General features: G+C 51.5%; 1 protein-coding gene across 2 annotated transcripts in view; it reads left to right on the top strand.

Moving 5' to 3' along the window:
* LOC137430072 (H(+)/Cl(-) exchange transporter 4-like) overlaps positions 1–27,191 on the top strand; it is a 100,507-nt gene that overhangs the window by 31,974 nt on the left and 41,342 nt on the right. For both annotated transcript variants that reach the window (XM_068120589.2, XM_068120593.2), the window contains exon 13: positions 4,670–4,913. In XM_068120589.2, coding sequence (XP_067976690.1) covers positions 4,670–4,913 — 244 coding nt within the window. The remainder of the gene's footprint in view (positions 1–4,669; positions 4,914–27,191) is intronic.

Below are 27,191 nucleotides of genomic sequence, written 5' to 3' on the forward strand. Positions count from 1 at the left end.
CGGAAACATGGTGGTGGGATGAGGAAGTTGGAAAGAGGATTGACGAGAAGAGGAAGAAGTTCAAGGAGTGGCAGAAGGCGAAGGGTACGGGAGCAGAAAAAGCAGAGCATGAAAGTTATAAGACAGCCAAGAAGGCTGCAAAGAAAGAGGTAGCAAAGGCGCAGGAGGCATGTAGGAAAATGTTCGGACAAAGCTTGGATTCGGAAGAGGGTCAGAGAGCAGTATTCAGGATTGCAAAGCAGATAGCGAAAGAGAGGTGTGATGTGATGGGGGTGAGTTGCTTGAAGGATGAAGTGGGACAAATCGTTGTGGACCCAGATGGAATTAAAGGAAGATGGAAAAGATATATGGAAATGCTGTTGAATACAGAGAATGAATGGGATGGCAACATAGAGAGTAACCCAGTTTTCGGCCGGCAGAGAAGATAACTGAGAAGGAAGTTGAGGAAGCGATAAAAGCAATGAAGAGTAGAAAAGCGGGAGGGCCGACGGGAGTTGTGGGAGATATGTTGAAGGCAGCAGGAAGTTGGGGTGTGAAGAGAATGACAGAGATCTGTAATCTGGTGGTGAAAGAAGGCCGCATTCCAGTGGATTGTGTTACGTGTTCCTCTACGATCTCCTGGTCTCAGTACACCTCCGAACCCCGAGAGGAGCCAAGGCAGAAAAATATGTTACTCTGTGTTAGAAATCAATAGTGAAACCACACCAATGATTAATTATAAATGAACAAATAATATATTGAATATCACACAGGAATAACGGTACAACAAATGGCAATTAAGAGTGCACTCTATATACCATCAATAAAGTCAGATAACTCACTGCTCCCAGCGAGTGAAAAGGACACTCCTCAGTCTCTATAACCTTTTCCAAGGCGAATGTGATTCGCTCCAGCGGTCGCTCGAACGATATCCAGTCGAAGCCCGAATCTCGCTCTCCAGTCGATATTCGAATCACGTTCAGTTGACAATGGTGATCGCCCCGCCGAAACTGTACAACGGCGCCCTTCAGAGGAGCACCTTCACCGCTCACTCAGCGAACCGCAACGTAATTGAGGACGAAGCGGTCGCACACACACATCCCCGACAAACGCTAGGATGCTGGGGTGAAGATGACGCGAGGCAAAACCTTTGAAGGTGTCCGAAGCGCGGGGTTCAAAATGGCCGACGGCTCTTACTTGAGCCGATGCGACTAGGCGAGGATTAGTCGAAATCTCAGCGCCCAAATCTGACCGCAGATTTTCCACTCCAGCGATAATTCCTATCGCCGGATGTCCCTTCAAGGAACTCAAAATTCCCTCGTGACTTTCGGTAGACCAGCCTCGCTATGGAGCCTTGACGTCAAGCGTCTTCTCCAACTTTGCTTGCGCCGCCTCCTCCTCTTCACCTTCTGGTCTTCCGGTTCGGTTTCCTGTATCATTTTAAGTTAACCTTTTTAACTTTAGATAGCTGTTCCTGAATAATAAACCTTTTGAGAATAATAAGAGTACATAATATCAGAACTATGTCAAGTGGGTGAAAACCACAACAGCGGAAGTGACTAATCCGTAACAATTAGGAACTGAGTACCCTCGTCCCTCTATACAAGGGGAAAGGTGACCCTCTGGAGTGTGGCTCGTACCGAGCGATAAAGTTATTGGAGCATGGAATGAAGGTATTGGAAAGGGTGTTGGAGAGGAGGATAAGGAAGAAGGTGAAGATCGACGAAATGCAGTTTGGATTTATGCCAGGAAGAGGAACGACAGACGTGCTCTTTATTGTGAGGCAGTTGCAGGAGAAGTACATGGAGAAGAGGAAGAAGTTGTTTCTTGGGTTTGTTGATCTGGAGAAAGCATTCGATAGGGTTCCACGCAAAGTATTGACATGGGCATTTGAGGAAGTTAGGAGTGGAGGAATGATTGATCAGAGTAGTGATGGCAATGTACAAAAGAGCGCGCACAGCTGTAAGGACGAAGGACGGGAACAGTGGTGAGTTTGAGGTGAAGGTGGGAGTGTATCAGGGGTCGGTACTAAGTCAACTACTATTTGTAGCTGTGATGGAGGTGCTGGCTCAGAACGTAAAGGAGGGTTTACCATGGGAGTTGTTGTATACAGATGATCTGGTGTTGACTGCGGAAAGTATGGATGGACTGAAGGAAAAGATGAACAAGTGGAAGGAATGTATGGAGACAAAAGGTCTGAAGGTGAATATAGGAAAGACGAAGGTGATGGCAAGTGGTAAAGCATGTGTTGAGGTGGAACGAACTGGGAAGTGGCCATGTGTTGTGTGCAGGAAGGGTGTCGGAGTGAACTCAATTCAATGTACAATGTGCGCTGCGTGGGTTCATCAAAAATGTCGTGGTCTGAGAGGGTCATTAACCAGTGTGGCAGCTACATTCAAATGTAAGGTGTGCACAGAGGGAGCTGCAGATGGAGGAAATGTTGAGTTGGATCTTGGAGACGGCGTGAAGCTGGAAGGTGTGAAAACATTTTGCTACCTCGGAGAAATGCTGAATGGAGAAGGTGGATCAGACTCGGCAACGGTTGCAAGAGTGAGATGTGCATGGAAGAAGTTTCGGGAACTGAGTGGCGTGCTGATGAGGAGGGGAGTGTCGTTGAAGCTGAAGGGAAAGGTGTATGCTGCATGTGTGAGAAGTGTTATGATTTATGGGAGCGAGACATGGGTAATGAACATAGAGCAGCAACAAAGGGTGGAAATGCGAATGGTTCGGTGGATGTGTGGAGTATTGTTGAGAGAGAGGAAGACAAATGAATTGCGAAAGATGATGGGAATAGAGCCTGTGATTGATGCTGTGAAGAGCAACAGGTTGAGATGGTTTGGTCACGTGTTGAGGAAGGATGAAAGTGACTGGTTGAGAAGAGTGATGGAAATGAATGTAGAAAGAAGTAGAGGACGGGGAAGACCGAGAAAGACTTGGCTAAAGATGGTGGAGGAAGAAATGCGGGCTAGGGGGTTAACAAGGAGAGATGCAGAAAATAGGGCAAAATGGAGAAGATTGTCATGGGGACCGCAAGGCTAACCCCTGCTCTAGCAGGGAAAATGGCCTTAAAATGCATGTTGTTGTTGTATTGTTGTTACCACGAAGAAGCCTCTTGCCTGTGTGTGTCTGGTCAATCAAGATTGCAGACCATGCACTGGCTTTTACCAACTACTTCTATCCAGACCTGAAAAAGGAAAGAAATTGCTGATTGCTAATTCAAAAGCCCTCCCCAACCCCTCTCCACAAAATCACAATTTAAAACAAGCATTCTGAGTATTGCGCTGCAATACATGTCCCCTACCGGCATTGGGTAGCACTGTCATAGAAGACAGTATTATGACATACCGCTCTCCAAATTATAGTCCGGAAAACTGTTGAGGAAATTCCCAAAGTTCAAAGTGCCATAACTTTGTCAAAAATGATCGAAACGTCATAAAGTTCGATCTTGATCTGTAACTTATCATGACGAAACCATGTACCAAGTTTGAAATCATTAGCATTAAGAGTTTAGACAAAAAAAGTCCGGAAAGCTGTTCTTTGCGGACGGACTGACGGGCCGAAAGACGGAGGGACGGAGTGCAAACCTATAGTCCCCTACGGTGTACACCGGTAGGGGACTAATAAAAGGCTTATTCTTTTCATGTTCTTTTCATTAACATGTTTATGCTATGTCGACTATGTTCTTGTGGTCTTTTTATTCACCGGAATAGAGAATGAATGGTCAATAATCAGCCTGATTTAGTTTGTGAATCGGGAGCTTTGAAACCATGACATAATTGCCATAGCGTCATGAGTGCAAGTCTAAAAGGTCATCATGCATGGTGCTCAGAGGTGTTTGGTGACATGAGTGTGTTGGAAAATCGCTGAAGAAGCGCTCACAAAAGGCTAATACATTTGATTTAGCAAGCTACCTAGCTCTGCCTAAAGAATGCAAAGTTCTGGAAACTAGATTTTGTGAATTCCTCTGTAATTGGAAGTGGTTTTTATTTTATTTTATTTTTTTATGATAAGGCTCGTGGAGGAGCTGCGACACAAATCACGCACATGCAGACAGGTACGAGACAACCATGACTTGACTTTCACACAAACTCAGCCACTGAGATTGGGGGAAGTGACGTCACTTCCCAGAGCACTATGCATACCAGTGACCTCATCTTTATGACATCGCTTTTCTCTCGGCACTCAGCGGGGCAATCGAGGAGGAATTTCCTCCTCCCCATGTATGCCAATATATGGGGTTTTTTTCCATGCAAGGAAGCAGCATGTAGCATTTTTTAGTCTTTGGTAAGACTTGGCTGGTGTTCGAATCGCTGACCTCGCAGACTCAGAACGGATGCGCTCACCATTATATCAGGTGCTGTTTGTGGCACCTTTTTCACCATGAATAAGTGATTGTGATAAGCTCTACCCATGTATGGCTCTTATTACAATGCAATACATGTTGAGAACATGACATCTGCCATACATAGCCCTCTGCCATGTTCTTGTATATAGGTCCGCACATAATACAGAATGTTGTGCCAACTAGACCTGGTTCTGGAATGAAATTCCAAACTTGCTCATGGAGATGAGCCATGAGACTGAAAAGAAACGACAATATATGTTTTTCTTTTAGTTTGTATTTTTCTGCACGCAGCTCTTAGGTAATTAATGGACATTAAATGTGGATCTCTTTCCTCACTTTTCTCAGAAAATGCTCTACATCGCCAAGAGGGTGTCGGCCCGCACACAATTCTCTCATTCAGTCTGCATCCACCACGGGCTGCAGGAGCCACAGCCAATGGAAACGCGGAAACCGGAGCAGCGAACGTGCTGAAACTGCAGTCCATTGTGGATTTCAGCCCCGTAACAGTCACAGATGAGACATCAATGGACATTGTCGTGGAAGTGTTCTGCAAGCTTGGAATTCGGCACACATTGGTTACGCACAACGGGTAAGGAATTGCGGTCGTAATTGGTCCTATGGAGAGATGTACAGCATGAGTAAGGCAAGCGCAGGTGGGTTTCCATCTTGCTTTAAACATAGTGTTGGGTTAGTCTGTGTCTTGCTATCTGTTCTGCTGTAATACTTCCTGCTTTGTCAGCTGAGCAACGATGTTTTTTTCTACAGGATCCAATGCTCTTGGAGGTACATTGGTATTCCAGGAAAGAAACCCCCAAATAGTTTTCTACACAAAATAAAATTGCCTTCATTTTATAGTTATTCATGGTATAAACAGCGGAGACCATGCTTTTCTGATGTACAAATTTTAGTCTAAAAAATTGGGATGCCCATCACATTCAATTTTGTGTTATACCAGTTTTGCAGATCCCATTTTGTAGACCTCACAAATCAAAATTTATGACAGCCAAAAATGAGGAATTAGCACCGGAAGTTTTGTAAATGCTGCTATCTATATTATAATAGGCGAAGGTGATTCTGTCCGTCTGTCCAGGGGTGTGGCTTAGTCCGTTTGCAGAGTAGCTCCGCCCATAGCTCCACCCATTCTTGGAGAAGCTTCATGTAAACAAATATCCACCATTTTATTAACTCGAATAGCTTTGAGGCCTGTTTAGTTAGGCCCGTGCTGTCTTTCTCTCTCACACAGGTTTATTTCAATTCTAATTCGATATATCATTTCATTTTTAACAGTCGCTAACATAGTGTTAGACTCGGTTGAAAAAAAACGGGAAGAGAATCCCAAGAAAGTTTCCGTTTATAGAACGAAATGATTTCTCAAAGGCCTGTAAATGAAACGCCCATTTTATCGAATTCACCATTTGATTTTATTTTTATCGATGGTTTTAGACTCGGTGTCAGAAATAATTGAGAACATTTACGCACGCACGGGAAATTGCCGAGATATATTTATAAAAATCGCGCCATGATGATACACAAAAATACACCGCCTAAAATAACAGTTGGGGAAAATGTCGACATATATTAAAAATTCGCTTTTTCTTTTCCGTTAAGATATATTACTTTTACGTTTTATGAGAGTCGGCACAAAAACGACATATATATCTTCGTTCTTTCTTATTTCATTCAACATTATTATCCGGAAGTAAAATATGTTTCAGGAAATTACCGAGAGATATGTCTTCGTTTCTTTTTATTAGTTATGTGCGCATACACTTTAAATAGGTTTGGCAATAGGGGATGGCGAGGAGTGTGAGGGGTTGTAGAGGAGTGTGAGGAGGTATTGGAGAGGAGTGCGACGAGGTATTGGAGAGTGTGAGGAGGTATTGGAGAGGAGTGCGAGGAGTTATTGGAGAGGAGTGCAAGGAGGTATTGGAGAGTGTGAGGAGGTATTGGAGAGGAGTGCGAGGAGTTATTGGAGAGGAGTGCAAGGAGGTATTGGAGAGGAGTGCGAGGAGGTATTGGAGAGTGTGAGGAGGTATTGGAGAGGAGTGCGAGGAGTTATTGGAGAGGAGTGCAAGGAGGTATTGGAGAGGAGTGCGAGGAGGTATTGGAGAGGAGTGCGAGGAGGTATTGGAGAGGAGTGCGAGGAGGTATTGGAGAGGAGTGCAAGGAGGTATTGGAGAGGAGTGCGAGGAGGTATTGGAGAGGAGTGCGAGGAGGTATTGGAGAGGAGTGCGAGGAGGTATTGGAGAGGAGTGCGAGGAGGTATTGGAGAGGAGTGCGAGGAGGTATTGGAGAGTGTGAGGAGGTATTGGAGAGGAGTGCGAGGAGTTATTGGAGAGGAGTGCAAGGAGGTATTGGAGAGGAGTGCGACGAGGTATTGGAGAGTGTGAGGAGGTATTGGAGAGGAGTGCGAGGAGTTATTGGAGAGGAGTGCAAGGAGGTATTGGAGAGGAGTGCGAGGAGGTATTGGAGAGGAGTGCGAGGAGGTATTGGAGAGGAGTGCGAGGAGGTATTGGAGAGGAGTGCGAGGAGGTATTGGAGAGGAGTGCGAGGAGGTATTGGAGAGGAGTGCGAGGAGGTATTGGAGAGGAGTGCGAGGTATTGGAGAGGAGTGCGAGGTATTGGAGAGGAGTGCGAGGAGGTATTGGAGAGGAGTGCGAGGAGGTATTGGAGAGGAGTGCGAGGAGGTATTGGAGAGGAGTGCGAGGAGGTATTGGAGAGGAGTGCGAGGAGGTATTGGAGAGGAGTGCGAGGAGGTATTGGAGAGGAGTGCGAGGAGGTATTGGAGAGGAGTGCGAGGAGGTATTGGAGAGGAGTGCGAGGAGGTATTGGAGAGGAGTGCGAGGAGGTATTGGAGAGGAGTGCGAGGAGGTATTGGAGAGGAGTGCGAGGAGGTATTGGAGAGGAGTGCGAGGAGGTATTGGAGAGGAGTGCGAGGAGGTATTGGAGAGGAGTGCGAGGAGGTATTGGAGAGGAGTGCGAGGAGGTATTGGAGAGGGGTGCGAGGAGGTATTGGAGAGGGGTGCGAGGAGGTATTGGAGAGGGGTGCGAGGAGGTATTGGAGAGGGGTGCGAGGAGGTATTGGAGAGGGGTGCGAGGAGGTATTGGAGAGGGGTGCGAGGAGGTGTTGGAGAGGGGTGCGAGGAGGTGTTGGAGAGGGGTGCGAGGAGGTGTTGGAGAGGGGTGCGAGGAGGTGTTGGAGAGGGGTGCGAGGAGGTGTTGGAGAGGGGTGCGAGGAGGTGTTGGAGAGGGGTGCGAGGAGGTGTTGGAGAGGGGTGCGAGGAGGTGTTGGAGAGGGGTGCGAGGAGGTGTTGGAGAGGGGTGCGAGGAGGTGTTGGAGAGGAGCGAGGGGTTGGAGAGTGAGGAGCGATTGGAGAGGCGAGTGAGGAGCGATTGGAGGGGAGTATGAGGAATTGAGGACTCGTGTGAGGGATTTGAGAGGAGAGGAGTTCGAGGGATTAGAGAGGAGTGTGAGGGATTGGAGAGGAGTGTGAGGGATTGGAGAGGAGTGTGAGGGATTGGAGAGGAGTGTGCGGGATTGGAGAGGAGTGTGCGGGATTGGAGAGGAGTGTGCGGGATTGGAGAGGAGTGTGCGGGATTGGAGAGGAGTGTGCGGGATTGGAGAGGAGTGTGCGGGATTGGAGAGGAGTGTGCGGGATTGGAGAGGAGTGTGCGGGATTGGAGAGGAGTGTGCGGGATTGGAGAGGAGTGTGCGGGATTTGAGAGGAGTGTGCGGGATTTGAGAGGAGTGTGAGGGATTGGAGAGGAGTGTGAGGGATTGGAGAGGCAAGTGAGGAGTGATTGGAGAGGAGAAGTGAGGTGCGATTGGAGGGGAGTATGAGGAATTGAAGAGAAGTGTGAGGGATTTGAGAGGAGTGTGAGGGATTGGAGAGGAGTGTGAGGGATTGGAGAGGAGTGTGAGGAGCTGGAGAGGAGTGTGAGGGGTTGGCGAGGAGTGTGAGGGGTTGGCGAGGAGTGTGAGGGGTTGGCGAGGAGTGTGAGGGGTTGGCGAGGAGTGTGAGGGGTTGGCGAGGAGTGTGAGGGGGTATTGGAGAGGAGTGCGAGGATGGTTTGGAGAGGAGTGCGAGGAGGTATTGGAGAGGAGTGCGAGGAGGTATTGGAGAGGAGTGCGAGGAGGTATTGGAGAGGAGTGCGAGGAGGTATTGCAGAGGAGTGCGAGGAGGTATTGGAGAGGAGTGCGAGGAGGTATTGGAGAGGAGTGCGAGGAGGTATTGGAGAGGAGTGCGAGGAGGTATTGGAGAGGAGTGCGAGGAGGTATTGGAGAGGAGTGCGAGGAGGTATTGGAGAGGAGTGCGAGGAGGTATTGGAGAGGAGTGCGAGGAGGTATTGGAGAGGAGTGCGAGGAGGTATTGGAGAGGAGTGCGAGGAGGTATTGGAGAGGAGTGCGAGGAGGTATTGCAGAGGAGTGCGAGGAGGTATTGGAGAGGAGTGCGAGGAGGTATTGGAGAGGAGTGCGAGGAGGTATTGGAGAGGAGTGCGAGGAGGTATTGGAGAGGAGTGCGAGGAGGTATTGGAGAGGAGTGTGAGGAGGAGTGGTATTGGAGAGGAGTGTGAGGAGGAGTGGTATTGGAGAGGCGTGAGGGTGGAGAGGAGTGAGGGGTCACATATTATGTGAAATAAATAAGTTGTGTTCATTACACCATTTTAACCATTTTGTAAAATTTAATGTGCAGCATCTAAATCAAGATGTCCAAATGTCACACACGTCCATACCCGTGGGATTCCCACGGGTGACCCCACTAGTATATATATATTATAATAGGCGAAGGTGATTCTGTCCGTCTGTCCGGGGGTGTGGCTTAGTCCGTTTGCAGAGTAGCTCCACCCATAGCTCCACCCATTCTTGGAGAGGCTTCATGTAAACAAATATCCACCATTTTATTACCTCGAATGGCTTTGAGGCCTGTTTAGTTAGGCCCATGCTGTCTTTCTCTCTCACACAGGTTTATTTCAATTCTAATTCGATATATCATTTCATTTTTAACAGTCGCTAACATAGTGTTAGACTCGGTTGAAAAAAAACGGGAAGAGAATCCCAAGAAAGTTTCCGTTTATTGAACGAAATGATTTCTCAAAGGCCTGTAAACTAAAGCCCATTCATTGAGAGTCACCCTCACGATTTTATCTCGAATTCACCATCTGATTTAATTTTTATCGATGGTTTTAGACTCGGTGTCAGAAATAATTGAGAACATTCACGCACACACGGGAAATTGCCGAGATATATTTATAAAAATCGCGCCACGATGATACACGAAAATACAGCGCCTAAAATAACATTCGGGGAAAATGTCGACATATATAAAAAATTCGCTTTTTCTTTTCCGTTAAGATATATTACTTTTGCCTTTTATGAGAGTCGGCACAAAAACGACATATATATCTTCGTTCTTTCTAATTTCATTCAACATTATTATCCGGAAGTAAAATATGTTTCAGGAAATTACCGAGAGATATTTCTTCGTTTTTTTTTTATTATGTGCGCATGCACTTAAAATAGGTTTATTTGAAATCTTTAATTTTCACAATGTAATTTACTTGCCATTTGTCATTTGATAATTACGAGACTTTATCTTGAGGATCGTGACAATTCATGCGTTGCGTGGAAACTTCCATTTCCAAAATGAATGCGACGGTCGATGAAGAACGCAGACTTGAACAGGATGTAGCAAGAAAACGAATGAGACAGGCGAACGAGTCTGTCGACGAACGTCAATGCAGACTTAAACAGGATGTAGCAAGAACCGCACAGAGACCGCACGAGACGGGAGAACCGCACAGAATGCTGCTGCAACAACGATGAGGAGGGTTGGAGAGCGAGGAGATAGGGGTTGGAGAGCGAGGAGCTAGGGGTTGGAGAGCGAGGAGCAAGGAGTTGGAGAGTGAGGAGCAAGGAGTTGGAGAGTGAGGGCGGATTGGAGCAGAGAGTGAGGGCCGATTGGAGAGGAGTGTGAGGAGATAGTGGAGAGGAGTGTGAGGAGGTATTGGAGAGGAGTGTGAGGGGTTGGAGAGGAGTGTGAGGGCTTGGAGAGGAGTGTGAGGGCTTGGAGAGGAGTGTGAGGGCTTGGAGAGGAGTGTGAGGGGTTGGAGAGGCGTGTGAGGGGTTGGCGAGGAGTGTGAGGGGTTGGCGAGGAGTGTGAGGGGTTGGCGAGGAGTGTGAGGGGTTGTAGAGGAGTGCGAGAAGGTATTGGAGGGGAGTGCGAGGAGGTATTGGAGGGGAGTGCGAGGAGGTAATGGAGAGGAGTGCGAGGAGGTAATGGTGAGGAGCGATTGGAGAGGTGAGTGAGGAGCGATTGGAGAGGTGGGTGAGGAGCGATAGAGTGAGTAGCGATTGGAGAGGAGAGTGAGGAGCGATTGGAGGGGAGTATGAGGAATTGAAGACGAGTGTGAGGGATTGGAGAGGAGAGGAGTTCGAGGGATTAGAGAGGAGTTCGAGGGATTAGAGAGGAGTTCGAGGGATTAGAGAGGAGTGTGAGGGATTGGAGCGGAGTGTGAGGGATTGGAGCGGAGTGTGAGGGATTGGAGAGGAGTGTGAGGGATTGGAGAGGAGTGTGAGGGATTGGAGAGGAGTGTGAGGGATTGGAGAGGAGTGTGAGGGATTGGAGAGGAGTGTGAGGGATTGGAGAGGAGTGTGAGGGATTGGAGAGGAGTGTGAGGGATTGGAGAGGAGTGTGAGGGATTGGAGAGGAGTGTGAGGGATTGGAGAGGAGTGTGAGGGATTGGAGAGGAGTGTGAGGGATTGGAGAGGAGTGTGAGGGATTGGAGAGGAGTGTGAGGGATTGGAGAGGAGTGTGAGGGATTGGAGAGGAGTGTGAGGGATTGGAGAGGAGTGTGAGGGATTGGAGAGGAGTGTGAGGGATTGGAGAGGAGTGTGAGGGATTGGAGAGGAGTGTGAGGGATTGGAGAGGAGTGTGAGGGATTGGAGAGGAGTGTGAGGGATTGGAGAGGAGTGTGAGGGATTGGAGAGGAGTGTGAGGGATTGGAGAGGAGTGTGAGGGATTGGAGAGGAGTGTGAGAGATTGGAGAGGAGTGTGAGAGATTGGAGAGGAGTGTGAGGAAGTATTGGAGGGGAGTGTGAGGAAGTATTGGAGGGGAGTGTGAGGAGGTATTGGAGAGGAGTGTGAGGGGGTATTGGAGAGGAGTGTGAGGGGGTATTGGAGAGGAGTGTGAGGGGTTGGAGAGGAGTGTGAGGGCTTGGAGAGGAGTGTGAGGGGTTGGAGAGGAGTGTGAGGGGTTGTCGAGGAGTGTGAGGGGTTGTCGAGGAGTGTGAGGGGTTGTAGAGGAGTGCGAGGAGGTATTGGAGGGGAGTGCGAGGAGGTATTGGAGGGGAGTGCGAGGAGGTATTGGAGGGGAGTGCGAGGAGGTATTGGAGGGGAGTGCGAGGAGGTATTGGAGGGGAGTGCGAGGAGGTATTGGAGAGGAGTGCGAGGAGGTATTGGAGAGGAGTGTGAGGGCTTGGAGAGGAGTGTGAGGGCTTGGAGAGGAGTGTGAGGGCTTGGAGAGGAGTGTGAGGGCTTGGAGAGGAGTGTGAGGGCTTGGAGAGGAGTGTGAGGGCTTGTCGAGGAGTGTGAGGGGTTGGCGAGGAGTGTGAGGGGTTGGCGAGGAGTGTGAGGGGTTGGCGAGGAGTGTGAGGGGTTGGCGAGGAGTGTGAGGGGTTGTAGAGGAGTGCGAGAAGGTATTGGAGGGGAGTGCGAGGAGGTATTGGAGGGGAGTGCGAGGAGGTAATGGAGAGGAGGTAATGGAGAGGAGGTATTGGAGATGAGTGCGAGGAGGTGTTGGAGAGGAGTGTGAGGAGGTGTTGGAGAGTGAGGAGCGATTGGAGAGGTGAGTGAGGAGCGATTGGAGAGGTGGGTGAGGAGCGATAGAGTGAGGAGCGATTGGAGAGGAGAGTGAGGCGCGATTGGAGAGGCGAGTGAGGAGCGATTGGAGAGGCGAGTGAGGAGCGATTGGAGGGGAGTATGAGGAATTGAAGACGAGTGTGAGGGATTGGAGAGGAGAGGAGTTCGAGGGATTAGAGAGGAGTTCGAGGGATTGGAGAGGAGTTCGAGGGATTGGAGAGGAGTGTGAGGGATTGGAGCGGAGTGTGAGGGATTGGAGCGGAGTGTGAGGGATTGGAGCGGAGTGTGAGGGATTGGAGCGGAGTGTGAGGGATTGGAGAGGAGTGTGAGGGATTGGAGAGGAGTGTGAGGGATTGGAGAGGAGTGTGAGGGATTGGAGAGGAGTGTGAGGGATTGGAGAGGAGTGTGAGGGATTGGAGAGGAGTGTGAGGGATTGGAGAGGAGTGTGAGGGATTGGAGAGGAGTGTGAGGGTTTGGAGAGGAGTGTGAGGGATTGGAGAGGAGTGTGAGGGATTGGAGAGGAGTGTGAGGGATTGGAGAGGAGTGTGAGGGATTGGAGAGGAGTGTGAGGGATTGGAGAGGAGTGTGAGGGATTGGAGAGGAGTGTGAGGGATTGGAGAGGAGTGTGAGGGATTGGAGAGGAGTGTGAGGGATTGGAGAGGAGTGTGAGTGATTGGAGAGGAGTGTGAGGGATTGGAGAGGAGTGTGAGGGATTGGAGAGGAGTGTGAGGGATTGGAGAGGAGTGTGAGAGATTGGAGAGGAGTGTGAGAGATTGGAGAGGAGTGTGAGAGATTGGAGAGGAGTGTGAGAGATTGGAGAGGAGTGTGAGAGATTGGAGAGGAGTGTGAGAGATTGGAGAGGAGTGTGAGAGATTGGAGAGGAGTGTGAGAGATTGGAGAGGAGTGTGAGGAAGTATTGGAGGGGAGTGTGAGGAAGTATTGGAGGGGAGTGTGAGGAGGTATTGGAGAGGAGTGTGAGGGGGTATTGGAGAGGAGTGTGAGGGGGTATTGGAGAGGAGTGTGAGGGGTTGGAGAGGAGTGTGAGGGGTTGTCGAGGAGTGTGAGGGGTTGTCGAGGAGTGTGAGGGGTTGTAGAGGAGTGCGAGAAGGTATTGGAGGGGAGTGCGAGGAGGTATTGGAGGGGAGTGCGAGGAGGTATTGGAGGGGAGTGCGAGGAGGTAATGGAGAGGAGTGCGAGGAGGTAATGGTGAGGAGCGATTGGAGAGGTGAGTGAGGAGCGATTGGAGAGGTGGGTGAGGAGCGATAGAGTGAGTAGCGATTGGAGAGGAGAGTGAGGCGCGATTGGAGAGGCGAGTGAGGAGCGATTGGAGGGGAGTATGAGGAATTGAAGACGAGTGTGAGGGATTGGAGAGGAGAGGAGTTCGAGGGATTAGAGAGGAGTTCGAGGGATTAGAGAGGAGTTCGAGGGATTAGAGAGGAGTGTGAGGGATTGGAGCGGAGTGTGAGGGATTGGAGCGGAGTGTGAGGGCTTGGAGAGGAGTGTGAGGGCTTGGAGAGGAGTGTGAGGAGGTATTGGAGAGGAGTGTGAGGAGGTATTGGAGAGGTGTGTGAGGGGTTGGAGAGGAGTGTGAGGGCTTGGAGAGGAGTGTGAGGGCTTGGAGAGGAGTGTGAGGGCTTGGAGAGGAGTGTGAGGGGTTGGAGAGGAGTGTGAGGGGTTGGAGAGGCGTGTGAGGGGTTGGCGAGGAGTGTGAGGGGTTGGCGAGGAGTGTGAGGGGTTGGCGAGGAGTGTGAGGGGTTGGCGAGGAGTGTGAGGGGTTGGCGAGGAGTGTGAGGGGTTGTAGAGGAGTGCGAGAAGGTATTGGAGGGGAGTGCGAGGAGGTATTGGAGGTGAGTGCGAGGAGGTAATGGTGAGGAGCGATTGGAGAGGTGAGTGAGGAGCGATTGGAGAGGTGGGTGAGGAGCGATAGAGTGAGTAGCGATTGGAGAGGAGAGTGAGGCGCGATTGGAGAGGCGAGTGAGGAGCGATTGGAGGGGAGTATGAGGAATTGAAGACGAGTGTGAGGGATTGGAGAGGAGAGGAGTTCGAGGGATTAGAGAGGAGTTCGAGGGATTAGAGAGGAGTTCGAGGGATTAGAGAGGAGTGTGAGGGATTGGAGCGGAGTGTGAGGGATTGGAGCGGAGTGTGAGGGATTGGAGAGGAGTGTGAGGGATTGGAGAGGAGTGTGAGGGATTGGAGAGGAGTGTGAGGGATTGGAGAGGAGTGTGAGGGATTGGAGAGGAGTGTGAGGGATTGGAGAGGAGTGTGAGGGATTGGAGAGGAGTGTGAGGGATTGGAGAGGAGTGTGAGGGATTGGAGAGGAGTGTGAGGGATTGGAGAGGAGTGTGAGGGTTTGGAGAGGAGTGTGAGGGTTTGGAGAGGAGTGTGAGGGATTGGAGAGGAGTGTGAGGGATTGGAGAGGAGTGTGAGGGATTGGAGAGGAGTGTGAGGGATTGGAGAGGAGTGTGAGGGATTGGAGAGGAGTGTGAGGGATTGGAGAGGAGTGTGAGGGATTGGAGAGGAGTGTGAGGGATTGGAGAGGAGTGTGAGGGATTGGAGAGGAGTGTGAGGGATTGGAGAGGAGTGTGAGGGATTGGAGAGGAGTGTGAGGGATTGGAGAGGAGTGTGAGGGATTGGAGAGGAGTGTGAGGGATTGGAGAGGAGTGTGAGAGATTGGAGAGGAGTGTGAGGAAGTATTGGAGGGGAGTGTGAGGAAGTATTGGAGGGGAGTGTGAGGAGGTATTGGAGAGGAGTGTGAGGGGGTATTGGAGAGGAGTGTGAGGGGGTATTGGAGAGGAGTGTGAGGGGGTATTGGAGAGGAGTGTGAGGGGTTGGAGAGGAGTGTGAGGGCTTGGAGAGGAGTGTGAGGGGTTGTCGAGGAGTGTGAGGGGTTGTAGAGGAGTGCGAGGAGGTATTGGAGGGGAGTGCGAGGAGGTATTGGAGGGGAGTGCGAGGAGGTATTGGAGGGGAGTGCGAGGAGGTATTGGAGAGGAGTGCGAGGAGGTATTGGAGAGGAGTGTGAGGGCTTGGAGAGGAGTGTGAGGGCTTGGAGAGGAGTGTGAGGGCTTGGAGAGGAGTGTGAGGGCTTGGAGAGGAGTGTGAGGGCTTGGAGAGGAGTGTGAGGGCTTGGAGAGGAGTGTGAGGGCTTGTCGAGGAGTGTGAGGGGTTGGCGAGGAGTGTGAGGGGTTGGCGAGGAGTGTGAGGGGTTGGCGAGGAGTGTGAGGGGTTGGCGAGGAGTGTGAGGGGTTGGCGAGGAGTGTGAGGGGTTGTAGAGGAGTGCGAGAAGGTATTGGAGGGGAGTGCGAGGAGGTATTGGAGGGGAGTGCGAGGAGGTAATGGAGAGGAGGTAATGGAGAGGAGGTATTGGAGATGAGTGCGAGGAGGTGTTGGAGAGGAGTGTGAGGAGGTGTTGGAGAGGAGCGAGGGGTTGGAGAGTGAGGAGCGATTGGAGAGGTGAGTGAGGAGCGATTGGAGAGGTGGGTGAGGAGCGATAGAGTGAGGAGCGATTGGAGAGGAGAGTGAGGCGCGATTGGAGAGGCGAGTGAGGAGCGATTGGAGAGGCGAGTGAGGAGCGATTGGAGGGGAGTATGAGGAATTGAAGACGAGTGTGAGGGATTGGAGAGGAGAGGAGTTCGAGGGATTAGAGAGGAGTTCGAGGGATTAGAGAGGAGTTCGAGGGATTAGAGAGGAGTGTGAGGGATTGGAGCGGAGTGTGAGGGATTGGAGCGGAGTGTGAGGGATTGGAGCGGAGTGTGAGGGATTGGAGCGGAGTGTGAGGGATTGGAGAGGAGTGTGAGGGATTGGAGAGGAGTGTGAGGGATTGGAGAGGAGTGTGAGGGATTGGAGAGGAGTGTGAGGGATTGGAGAGGAGTGTGAGGGATTGGAGAGGAGTGTGAGGGATTGGAGAGGAGTGTGAGGGATTGGAGAGGAGTGTGAGGGATTGGAGAGGAGTGTGAGGGATTGGAGAGGAGTGTGAGGGTTTGGAGAGGAGTGTGAGGGATTGGAGAGGAGTGTGAGGGATTGGAGAGGAGTGTGAGGGATTGGAGAGGAGTGTGAGGGATTGGAGAGGAGTGTGAGGGATTGGAGAGGAGTGTGAGGGATTGGAGAGGAGTGTGAGGGATTGGAGAGGAGTGTGAGGGATTGGAGAGGAGTGTGAGTGATTGGAGAGGAGTGTGAGGGATTGGAGAGGAGTGTGAGGGATTGGAGAGGAGTGTGAGAGATTGGAGAGGAGTGTGAGAGATTGGAGAGGAGTGTGAGAGATTGGAGAGGAGTGTGAGAGATTGGAGAGGAGTGTGAGAGATTGGAGAGGAGTGTGAGAGATTGGAGAGGAGTGTGAGGAAGTATTGGAGGGGAGTGTGAGGAAGTATTGGAGGGGAGTGTGAGGAGGTATTGGAGAGGAGTGTGAGGGGGTATTGGAGAGGAGTGTGAGGGGGTATTGGAGAGGAGTGTGAGGGGGTATTGGAGAGGAGTGTGAGGGGGTATTGGAGAGGAGTGTGAGGGGTTGGAGAGGAGTGTGAGGGGTTGTCGAGGAGTGTGAGGGGTTGTCGAGGAGTGTGAGGGGTTGTCGAGGAGTGTGAGGGGTTGTAGAGGAGTGCGAGAAGGTATTGGAGGGGAGTGCGAGGAGGTATTGGAGGGGAGTGCGAGGAGGTATTGGAGGGGAGTGCGAGGAGGTATTGGAGAGGAGTGCGAGGAGGTATTGGAGAGGAGTGCGAGGAGGTAATGGAGAGGAGTGCGAGGAGGTAATGGAGAGGAGGTATTGGAGATGAGTGCGAGGAGGTGTTGGAGAGGAGTGTGAGGAGGTGTTGGAGAGGAGCGAGGGGTTGGAGAGTGAGGAGCGATTGGAGAGGTGAGTGAGGAGCGATTGGAGAGGTGGGTGAGGAGCGATTGGAGAGGAGAGTGAGGCGCGATTGGAGAGGCGAGTGAGGAGCGATTGGAGGGGAGTATGAGGAATTGAAGACGAGTGTGAGGGATTGGAGAGGAGTGTGAGGGATTGGAGAAGAGTGTGAGGGATTGGAGAGGAGTGTGAGGGATTGGAGAGGAGTGTGAGGGATTGGAGAGGAGTGTGAGGGATTGGAGAGGAGTGTGAGGGATTGGAGAGGAGTGTGAGGGATTGGAGAGGAGTGTGAGGGATTGGAGAGGAGTGTGAGGGATTGGAGAGGAGTGTGAGTTGGAGAGGAGTGTGAGGGGTTGGTGAGGAGTGTGAGGGGTTGGCGAGGAGTGTGAGTGGTTGTCGAGGAGTGTGAGGGGTTGGAGAGGAGTGTGAGGGGTTGGCGAGGAATGTGAGGGGTTGGAGAGGAGTGTGAGGAGGTATTGGAGAGGCGTGTGAGGATGTATTGGAGAGGAGTGTGTGGAGGTATTGGAGAGGAGTGTGAGGAGGTATTGGAGAGGAGTGTGAGGAGGTATTGGAGAGGGGTGTGAGGAGGTATTGGAGAGGGGTGTGTGGAGGTATTGGAGAAGAGTGTGAGGAGGTATTGGAGAGAAGTGTGAGGAGGTATTGGAGAGGAGTGTGAGGAGGAGTGGCATTGGAGAGGCGTGAGGATGGAGAGGAGTGAGGGGTCACATATTATGTGAAATAAATAAATTGTGTTCATTACACAATTTTAACCATTTTGTAAAAGTTAATGTGCAGCATGTAAATCAAGATGTCCAAATGTCACACACGTCCATACCCGTGGGATTCCCACGGGTGACCCCACTAGTCTATATTATAATAGGCGTAGGTGATCCGTCTGTCCGGGGGTGTGGCTTAGTCCGTTTGCAGGGTAGCTCCACCCATAGCTCCACCTATTCTTGGAGAGGCTTCATGTAAACAAATATCCACTTTTTTATTAACTCGAATAGCTTTGAGGCCTGTTTAGTTAGGCCCGTGCTGTCTGTCTCTCTCACACAGGTTTACTTCAACTCAAATTCGATATATCATTTCATTTTTAACAGTCGCTAACATAGTTTTAGACTCGGTTGAAAAAAAAACGGGAAGAAAATCCGATGAAAGTTTCCGTTTATAGAACGAAATGAATTCTCAAAGGCCTGTAAAATAAAGCCCATTCATTGAGTCACCCTCACGATTTTATCGAATTCACCATCTGATTTAATTTTTATCGATGGTTTTAGACTCGGTGTCAGAAATAATTGAGAACATTCACGCACACACGGGAAAATGCAGAGATATATTTTTAAAAATCGCGCCATGATGATACACAAAAATACACCGCCTAAAATAACAGTCAGGGAAAATGTCGACATGTATTAAAAATTCGCTTTTTCTTTTCCGTTAAGATATATTACTTTTCCGTTTGATGACAGTCGTCACAAAAACGTCAACAATGATGCCGACATACATTTCTTCATTCTTATTTCATTCAACATTATTATCCGGAAGTAAAGGTTCACGTGTTCATTTCACGTGTGAAAAAACAAACTCCATTTCACGTGTGCATGGACGTGTAATTCACATTTGTAAAATATATAAATTAACAGACGGGAAATTGCTGAGAGATATTACTTCGTTTTTATTTTATTAGTTACGAGCAGAAGTACCGGGCGTTGCTGGGTGGAGGAGGGAGGAGGAAGGAGGGAGGACGGAGGGGCACGTACACTTTAAACATGTATATACATGTGCGATGTGGGCTATATACATGTGCCGTGGGACATGTGTAGGTGTACGTGTGTGTGTGTGTGTGTGTGTGTGTGTGTGTGTGTGTGTGTGTGTGTGTGTGTGTGTGTGTGTGTGTGTGTGTGTGTGTGTGTGTTTGTGTGTGCGTGCGTGCATACTGCATATATATGTGTGTACGTGTGTGTGTGTGTGTATGTGTATATATATATATATATATATATATATATATATATATATATATATATATATATATATATATATATATATATATATATATATATATATTGTTGTGGATATGAGGACTGCATATATTTTTTTTTATTGTGTGCTGTATGATTATTATTATTGTTGTTGTGCTGTGCCTCCTGCCTCCGGAGCTGTGTAAGATCAAAAGGGCGTCCCATAGTCCACAAGCATACACGTCAGCCAATCATAGGATATTCATGTTCGATAGTTATATCTTATTCTGTGTTTTAAGATAAGGCTGTGTCTCCCATTAATTGAAATACTCCATTGCACCAGTGAAAGAGAATAGATCCCCTTCCATTCCCATCCCCAGAAATCCCCATTTCCTTCACATCCCCCCTTTCGTGATTGCCGACCCTCGATTGCCATATTACATCCCCTCTCGTCATTGCTGAGCCTCGATTCCCAATCACCTCCCCTCCAATAACCGCCATTGACCACGAGGCTCGAGTCAGGGAAGAAAGGCGTGTCTCCACCTCGTCATAGAGGGGGAGGAGTGAACCAGCCCCGCTCGACCAACCATGAGCCAGGGGTTTGGCTACAGAGGGCGGAGGAAGAGCGGTCGGGGAGGTTCGCAAAGGTTGAGGGGCGGGGGCCTATATAACCCAAGGCAGGGGTGTGGCCAAAGGAGATGAGTTTTTACCGGCAGACACAAGGGAGCCCAAGCCGTGGAGAGGAGTCAGAGAGATTCGCTTTTGCAAGAGACTGGAAGAGTTGAGCTTTTACCAGAGACAAGACGGTTGAGCTTTTACAGAGAAGAGAGAACCCGTCACACCAAGGCTCCACCAAGCTCCGTGTTGGCTCCACCAAGCGTTCCCCTCCACCAAGCTCCGTGTTGGCTCCACCAAGCTCCGTGTTGGCTCCACCAAGCTCCGTGTTGGCTCCACCAAGCTCCGTGTTGGCTCCACCAAGCGTGCACCTCCAGCCGTCCACCTTCTGCCATTCCTGGCATTCCCCGAGTGAGTCAGTGTCTTTGTTTGTGCTGTCCTGGGTAGTTAAGTCAAGTCTGCATAAGCTAATCATTTTCACTGTGTCACCTGCGTCTCATGTGCCTGTAAATAAACGTGCCTGCTTTCTTCTTGCTTATGTGTGTACATAGTAAATAAATTTAGTAGTATTTCCAACTTCTTTGCCTTCGTTTTCCTCTTTGCATTCGTCGTTTTTGTCTTTTCCCCTCATTGGGCAGCTACGGTGCGATACGGCCAAAGTCTGGGTGAATCGGGTGAGTTTTGTTAGGTCGCGGTCTTACACCACCGCTCGGTCTATAACATCTAACCGCGATCTATAACAATTGGTGTCGAGGAGTGAGATCGGACCCGGAGCGCGTTTACGCGCTCGAAATTATAAAGCCGAAATTTGTTTGTTGTATAAAAACCCGAATTTTGAAATCGCGCCATGGCTGTTCAAGGCGACGGGATGCCGGTGGGAGAGATAGACGGGGTAGAATCGACCCAGGACCTCGGGGAAATGTATGTGGAGGAAAGGGTGGAGGAGAGTAAAGAAGGTGTGGTTGAGGGTGTATCAGGTGCACAAGATGGCGTCCTCGCGCACATGGTTGTTGCGGCACCAAATTTAGCCACGCCCATGGTCGCGGTAGCCGAACCCGAGATGCCAATGAATTGGAACCTGTTTATGAAACAGATGATGGCCTTTATGGTAAAAACAGACGATAATTTCAAAGGGATGGAAAACAGGATGGGAAACCAAATGGGGGTAATGGGGAACCGGATGGATGCTCAGAGTGAGCAATTGGGGGTAATGGGAAACCAAATGGGGGTAATGAGGGACGAAGCGAGGGGTACCGGTGAGAAGTTAGACAATAATTTTGAGGGGTTAGACAACGGGATAAAAGAGGTGAAAAATGGGTTAATGGGGGTGGAAAATAGAATGGCTGCCCAGGAGAATCAGTTAGAGGGGGTGAAAAATGGGTTAATGGGGTTAGAAAATAGGATGGAGGACAAATTGCGGGAAATAGGGGAACAATCCGCCCGGGAAATCGAACAGATGGGGAACCAGATGGAGGAAATACGACGAGGGGTGAGTGAGGAGGTCTCGGGGCTGCGCGAGGAGGTAAAGCGAGGCGAAAAGCGTATAGAGAAAGAGGTGAGAAATAATACGGCAAAGTTACAGGGGGGAATAGAAGATCTGACGAAAGGAGTAGAACAGCTGACAGTGGGACAAAAGGAACTAACGGACCAAGTGGAAAAGAACACAGCAATCATCGGGGGTTTAAAAGCAACACAAAAGGACATAAAAAATGAATTAATAGCGACACAAAAGGAATGTCAAATGGTACATGAGGGATTGACGAAGAGGTTGGAAGAGGTGACAGAAGCAATGGAGACGAAGGACCGGGAGGTAAGGACGCACGTAGAAACGGTTAAGGTGGCGTTAGAGGAAGAAATAGAGGGGGCGCACCGGGAGATGAAGGAGGTAAAGGAAAAATTAGAGGAGGTGGAAGAAGGGGTGAGTGAAATTAAAAAGAGACGGAGGGAAACTAAGAGGGAGATAAAGGAGGAAGTCATGGAATATGTACAGGGTCTGTGTTCAAATCATGATGCGGTGCTCACTGACCAAATAAAAAGTTTGCAGGTGGCAGAAGAAATACGACGAGGTACGGAGGTGAGTGGCAATGTACATGATGTGAGGGGAGATTCAGTCGGCTTGGGGGGTGGTGTAGACCCGGGTGTTCGTGAGGGACCAATGGTAAGATGTATGACTGGTCCGGAGTGTATGGACAGAGGAGGTGTGCAAGGAGGGTTGGCTATGGGGAGTGGGGGTGGTGCTGGTGAGCAAGGCTGTGGGGGTATGGCGTGGGTAGCGGGTTGCGGAGGGGCGACCCAGGCATCGACACCAGGAGGGGTAGTGTTTGGAGGGACGGGGGACGCGCGGGAGCCCCCCGGGAATAGCGTACTGTGGGAGCCCGAACGGTTTGGTCCCGCGTTGATCCCGCAAGGAGTGACGCGCGGGGTCCGACCTTCGGGCGCCCACAAGGTCCCACTCGCGCCGTATGACGGCAAGAGCGATTTGAGGGCGTACCTGGCGCAGTTTGAGTACGTGTGTAAAGGCAACGGTTGGAATCCGGACGAAGGTGGAGTACACCTGGTGGGGGCACTGCGCGGCGCGGCGGCGGAGGTGCTGACGGCTTTACCACCGGGTGCTCTCACCCTGCCAGCCCTCCGTGCGGCATTAATTAATCGGTTCGGCATTGAACAGCAAAGCGAGCTTGTTAAAGCCCAACTTGCGCAGCGAAAACGCAAGCCCCAGGAGACCATCGGGGAACTTGCTCACGATATTCGCCGCGCGGTCGGGATTGCACACGCGGACATGGCGGCGAGTTCCCAGGAAAGCCTGGCGCTGGATCACTTTATTCAGGCCCTTCCGGATCTGGAGCTCCGGCAACAGCTCGCCATGTGGCGCCCGCAAACCATGAGTCAGGCGGCCGACGCTGCAGCCCGTTGGGAAGCAGCGAGGCCCCTGGCCCGGGGAGGCGAGCGCCATGCAGTGGCGGTGCGTCAGATGGGGCCCGCCCCCGACGGGGGCCCTGACCTGGAGAGCATGGTCCGGAGGTTAGTGGATCGGCGCCTGGCGGGACCTGGACCATGGCAGGCGGCCCCAGCGGTGGCACCCGGTAGTCCCCGACAGAGTACCCCAATTCGGACATACAGGGGGGGGAATTTGGAATACCGGAGGCAAGCACCTTACCAGGTGAGGTGCTATAATTGTGCTAGGATGGGTCACCGTGCATGGGAGTGTCGAGCTCCGCGCCGGGACGTTTCCCGCCAACCGATGCCCTCAACTCCGCCCAGTATCGATCGGCCTAGCCGACCTCAGACACCCCCCCGCCAGGGCCCGGGAAACTAGAACGTGCCGGGCATGCAGGGCGGTGTTCGGCAGTAGAGGATGGGGAGAAGCCCTCGTTGACGCGACAGGTCATTCATTGTGGCCGAATTGGGACGGGTAGTTTGACAATTCGGTGCAAAATTGCCGGCGTGGGGGTGGACGCCGTGGTGGACACGGGAGCCAGCGCCACGATCATCAGCCCCGTGGTCCTTAATTCGAGTGCAGACGGCTGGGGTAAAATCCAGCGTCTGGAAAATCATAGTTTGCAGTTGGCTACCGGGGCAACGGCTCCGATCATAGGGCGTGGTTTTGTGACCCTCAAGTTGGGATCGGTGAAGCAAGAGATAGAGGTTTGGGTGGCGGAGGTGTGCGACCCATGCTTAATAGGGTTGGATTTGTTGACTGCCAGCGGTTGTAAAATCGACTTGAGTCGGGGGATCCTGCGATGGGGAGTGGAAGAGCTACCATTGGAGGGGGTGAGCACGGCCGAGAGGGTGGAGCTGGAGGCTCCTGAGGCCGTGACCATCCCTCCGGGGGCCGAGGCCGTAGTGCCGGCCCGATGGTCAGCTCGCCCGACATGGCAGGAATCCTGCGGCCTGGTCGAACCGGTGGCAGCGCTATCCATACCTGGTTTAATCGTGGGCCGTACCCTTGTAAAAACGGACGGGCCGGTGGTGGCCGTCCGAGTAATTAATACTAGCACAGAACCACGCACTATAGTGAGGGGCACGAAGGTAGCTGGCTGCACCCCAGTTAGAGAAGTCGCGTCAGTGAGGGGCGAGAACGTCCAGCCGAGCCGGCCCCAGGGGGAGCCTTCAATAAGTTCTAGGAATTGGCCCGATCCCATTTGCGAGATGGTAAATCGTAGTAGTGTAGAGTTGGGAGGTACCCAGAGGGAGGCCTTACACAAACTGGTTGGGTCCCATTTGGACCTCTTCTCCTTGTCCACCGAGGATATTGGACGTACGGGCCTGGTGAAACATCAGATCCACACCGGTGAGGCCCGGCCTATTCGTCAGGCCGCCCGACGGCTCCCTTGGAGCAAGAGGGCGGAAGCTGACGAGCAGGTTGAAAAAATGCTCGACGCAGGTGTGATCGAGCCTTCGGGAAGTCCTTGGATGTCACCTGTTGTGCTGGTCAAAAAGAAAGATGGGACCACGCGGTTCTGCGTGGACTATCGCCAGCTAAACAACGTGACACTCAAGGACTCATATCCCCTGCCAAGAATTGATGACACCCTCGATGCCGTTGCGGGCTCAAATTGGTTCACAACTTTGGACCTCAAGAGTGGGTATTGGCAGGTGGAGATGGATAGGGCAGGGAAGGAGAAAACGGCATTTTCCACAGGTAAGGGACTGTATCAGTTTACTGTGATGCCGTTTGGTTTGTGTAACGCCCCCGCCACCTTTGAAAGATTGATGGAGCATGTACTGGGCGGCATGCCATGGCAATCATGCCTGGTGTACCTGGATGACGTCCTGGTACATGCCCAAACGTTCCCCCAGGCAGTAGCTAATTTGGACCAGGTGTTCGGGTGCCTCAGACAGGCAGGGTTGAAGCTGAACCCGAGTAAGTGCACTTTGTTTGCAAGAGAGGTGGCCTACCTAGGTCACGTGATCGGCCGCGAGGGGGTAAAAACGGACCCAGACAAAATTAAAGCGGTAGAGGAGTGGCCCGCACCACGTACCATCAAGGAGGTGCGGGGATTTTTGGGACTCTGCTCCTACTACCGGCGCTTTGTGGCGAAATTTGCGGAGTTGGCCCGTCCCCTCCACCGGCTTACGGAGAAGGGGACGCGATTTAATTGGACGCGGGAGTGCCACGAGGCCTTCCAAAAATTGAAGGGGTGTCTAACATCCGCACCCCTTCTAGCTTACCCCACTAGCAACGGGGCATTTACCCTGGACACGGATGCGAGCCAGGAAGGATTGGGCGCAGTTTTGTCTCAGACACAGGAGGGCGTGGAGAGAGTGATTGGTTACTATAGTCGGGCCTTAAGTAGGCCCGAGCGAAATTATTGCGTCACTCGCAAAGAGTTATTGGCTATGCTGGCTGCCATGAACCATTTCCACCCGTACCTGTACGGGCGGAAATTTTTGGTTAGAACTGACCATTCCTCCTTGCAATGGCTCCTTCGGTTCAAGGAACCGGAGGGCCAAATTGCAAGGTGGTTGGAAAAGTTGCAGCAGTACGATTTTGATGTGGCCCATAGGGCCGGGAAGGCCCATGGTAATGCGGACGCACTCTCTCGGCGTCCTTGTCTGGGGGAAAACTGTTAATTTTGTGCGAGACACGAGGAGAGGGAGCAATTGGGCGATTCCGCCCCGATTCTCGTCGTCCGGGCAACCCGGGTGAGAGGGCCAATTTTGCCACTAACCGCGGACGAGGAATTTGGAGAGTTGGCTTGGAGCACGGCCCAGCAGGAGGATCCTGTTCTGGGGCCGGTGTTCCAGTGGGTCAAATTGGGGCAAAGACCAAAGGGGGAAGAGGTCACCCCCCTCGGGGCGCAAACAAAGGCGTATTGGGCTCAGTGGCAGACCCTGGAATTGAAAGGCAACATCTTGTATCGCAAGTGGGTGGAGGTTCCCTCTGATAGAACTTCTTGGCTGGTGATAGTCCCTGACAAATTCAAGAACGTCATATTGCAACAGGTGCATGGTACCCGCTCCGGCGGCCATTTGGGCAGGACAAAGACAATATCTCGGGTCCGCCGGAGGTTCTATTGGGTGAATATGGGGCGCGACATACAGGACTGGTGTCGGAGATGCGACGCCTGTTCTGCCAAAAAGGGACCAGCACGGAGGACGAGGGCCCCCCTTCAATTACATCAGGTGGGGGCCCCCCTTGAGCGGGTGGCTATGGATATTCTAGGACCGCTGCCCCGCACCCGCCAAGGTAATAAGTATATCCTCGTTGTAATGGACTATTTCACCAAGTGGCCGGAGGCCTATGCCCTCCCCAACCAAGAAGCAGGGGTGGTAGCACAGGCCTTCGTAGAAGGATTTGTATGTCGGCACGGGATTCCACAGGAGCTGCACACCGATCAGGGTCGAAATTTTGAAAGTCAATTACTAAAAGATGTGTGCAGACTCCTGTCAATTCGGAAAACCAGGACCACGCCCTTGCGGCCACAATCTGACGGGATGGTGGAAAGGTTCAATCGAACATTGATCCAACAACTGGCATTGTTCACCACCACCCGTCAGGATGACTGGGACGAACATCTCCCGTACCTGTTGATGGCCTACCGAACTAGCCAGCACGGGGCCACCGCATGCAGTCCAGCGTTGCTTATGTATGGGCGGGAGTTACGGGCTCCCGCCGACTTGCTATGCGGTCCCGTGCCAGACACCACGGACACACCGCCGAGGGAGGGGTACGCACGTCACCTGGAGGAAGGCATGGAGCGGGTCCATGCCTTCGCCCGCCGCCAGCTCCATCTGGCGGGGGCCAAGATGAAGCGCAGGTACGACGACCGGAGCCAGGGGAGTCAATACGCTCCGGGGATGAAGATTTGGTTCTTTAATCCCCGGAGGCGGAAGGGAAGGTGCCCAAAACTCACCTCCCCCTGGCAAGGCCCGGGAGTCGTCCTGTCACAAATCTGTGACGTGGTCATTAAGATCAAAATGGGGCCACGGACCCCCCCTCGGATCGTCCATGCCGACCGGATAAGACCTTATGCCGGCGAGCAGGCGCCCTCATGGATCGCCTCGGCTCTAGATGCCGAGGCAGGACCCAGTACCTCTTGCGACGGGGGCTCGTAGCGTCAGAGGACTGGGGGAATGGTAGTGAGAGATGCCCCGCTGTGGTGGGATGGCAACTCTGTCATCCCTCACAAGGTGGGGGCAAAGGAGCACTAGCTTAGGGGGTGTATGGCAGTGGAAAACTAGCCCGGGTGGGTTAGGATATGGTGTGTAGGGATCTAGCGAAGATTGACATTAGGTGACGTTAAGTTTAGTTAGTGACTGATACCTGTAGTGGGGACGCAGGTAGATTAGTATGGATGATAATGACGTGGGAGCGCAATAGTTTAAAGGGACGACTGGGAAGCGCAAGTTTCAGAGGGGAGAAGTTAGCTGAGATGATGCCGTGTGTGTGAGGATTGAACAGGTGAGAATGGAACAGGTGTGATTGCACAGGTGTGCAACTGAACAGGTGTGTGGAGCAGTGTATGAGTGAGTGATGGTGATGTGTGTTGCGTTGACCAACTGGTCCAGAAAGAGGAGGAGGGTGCAGGTGGCACCAGGTAGGATTGCACAGGTGTGCAACAACAGGTGAATGAAAGACAGGTGTATGGAATAAATGGTCT

The sequence above is a fragment of the Myxine glutinosa genome, chromosome 6 (genome assembly GCF_964187855.1).
Source record: "Myxine glutinosa chromosome 6, kmMyxGlut1.1, whole genome shotgun sequence".
Classification (NCBI taxonomy): Eukaryota; Metazoa; Chordata; class Myxini; order Myxiniformes; family Myxinidae; genus Myxine; species Myxine glutinosa.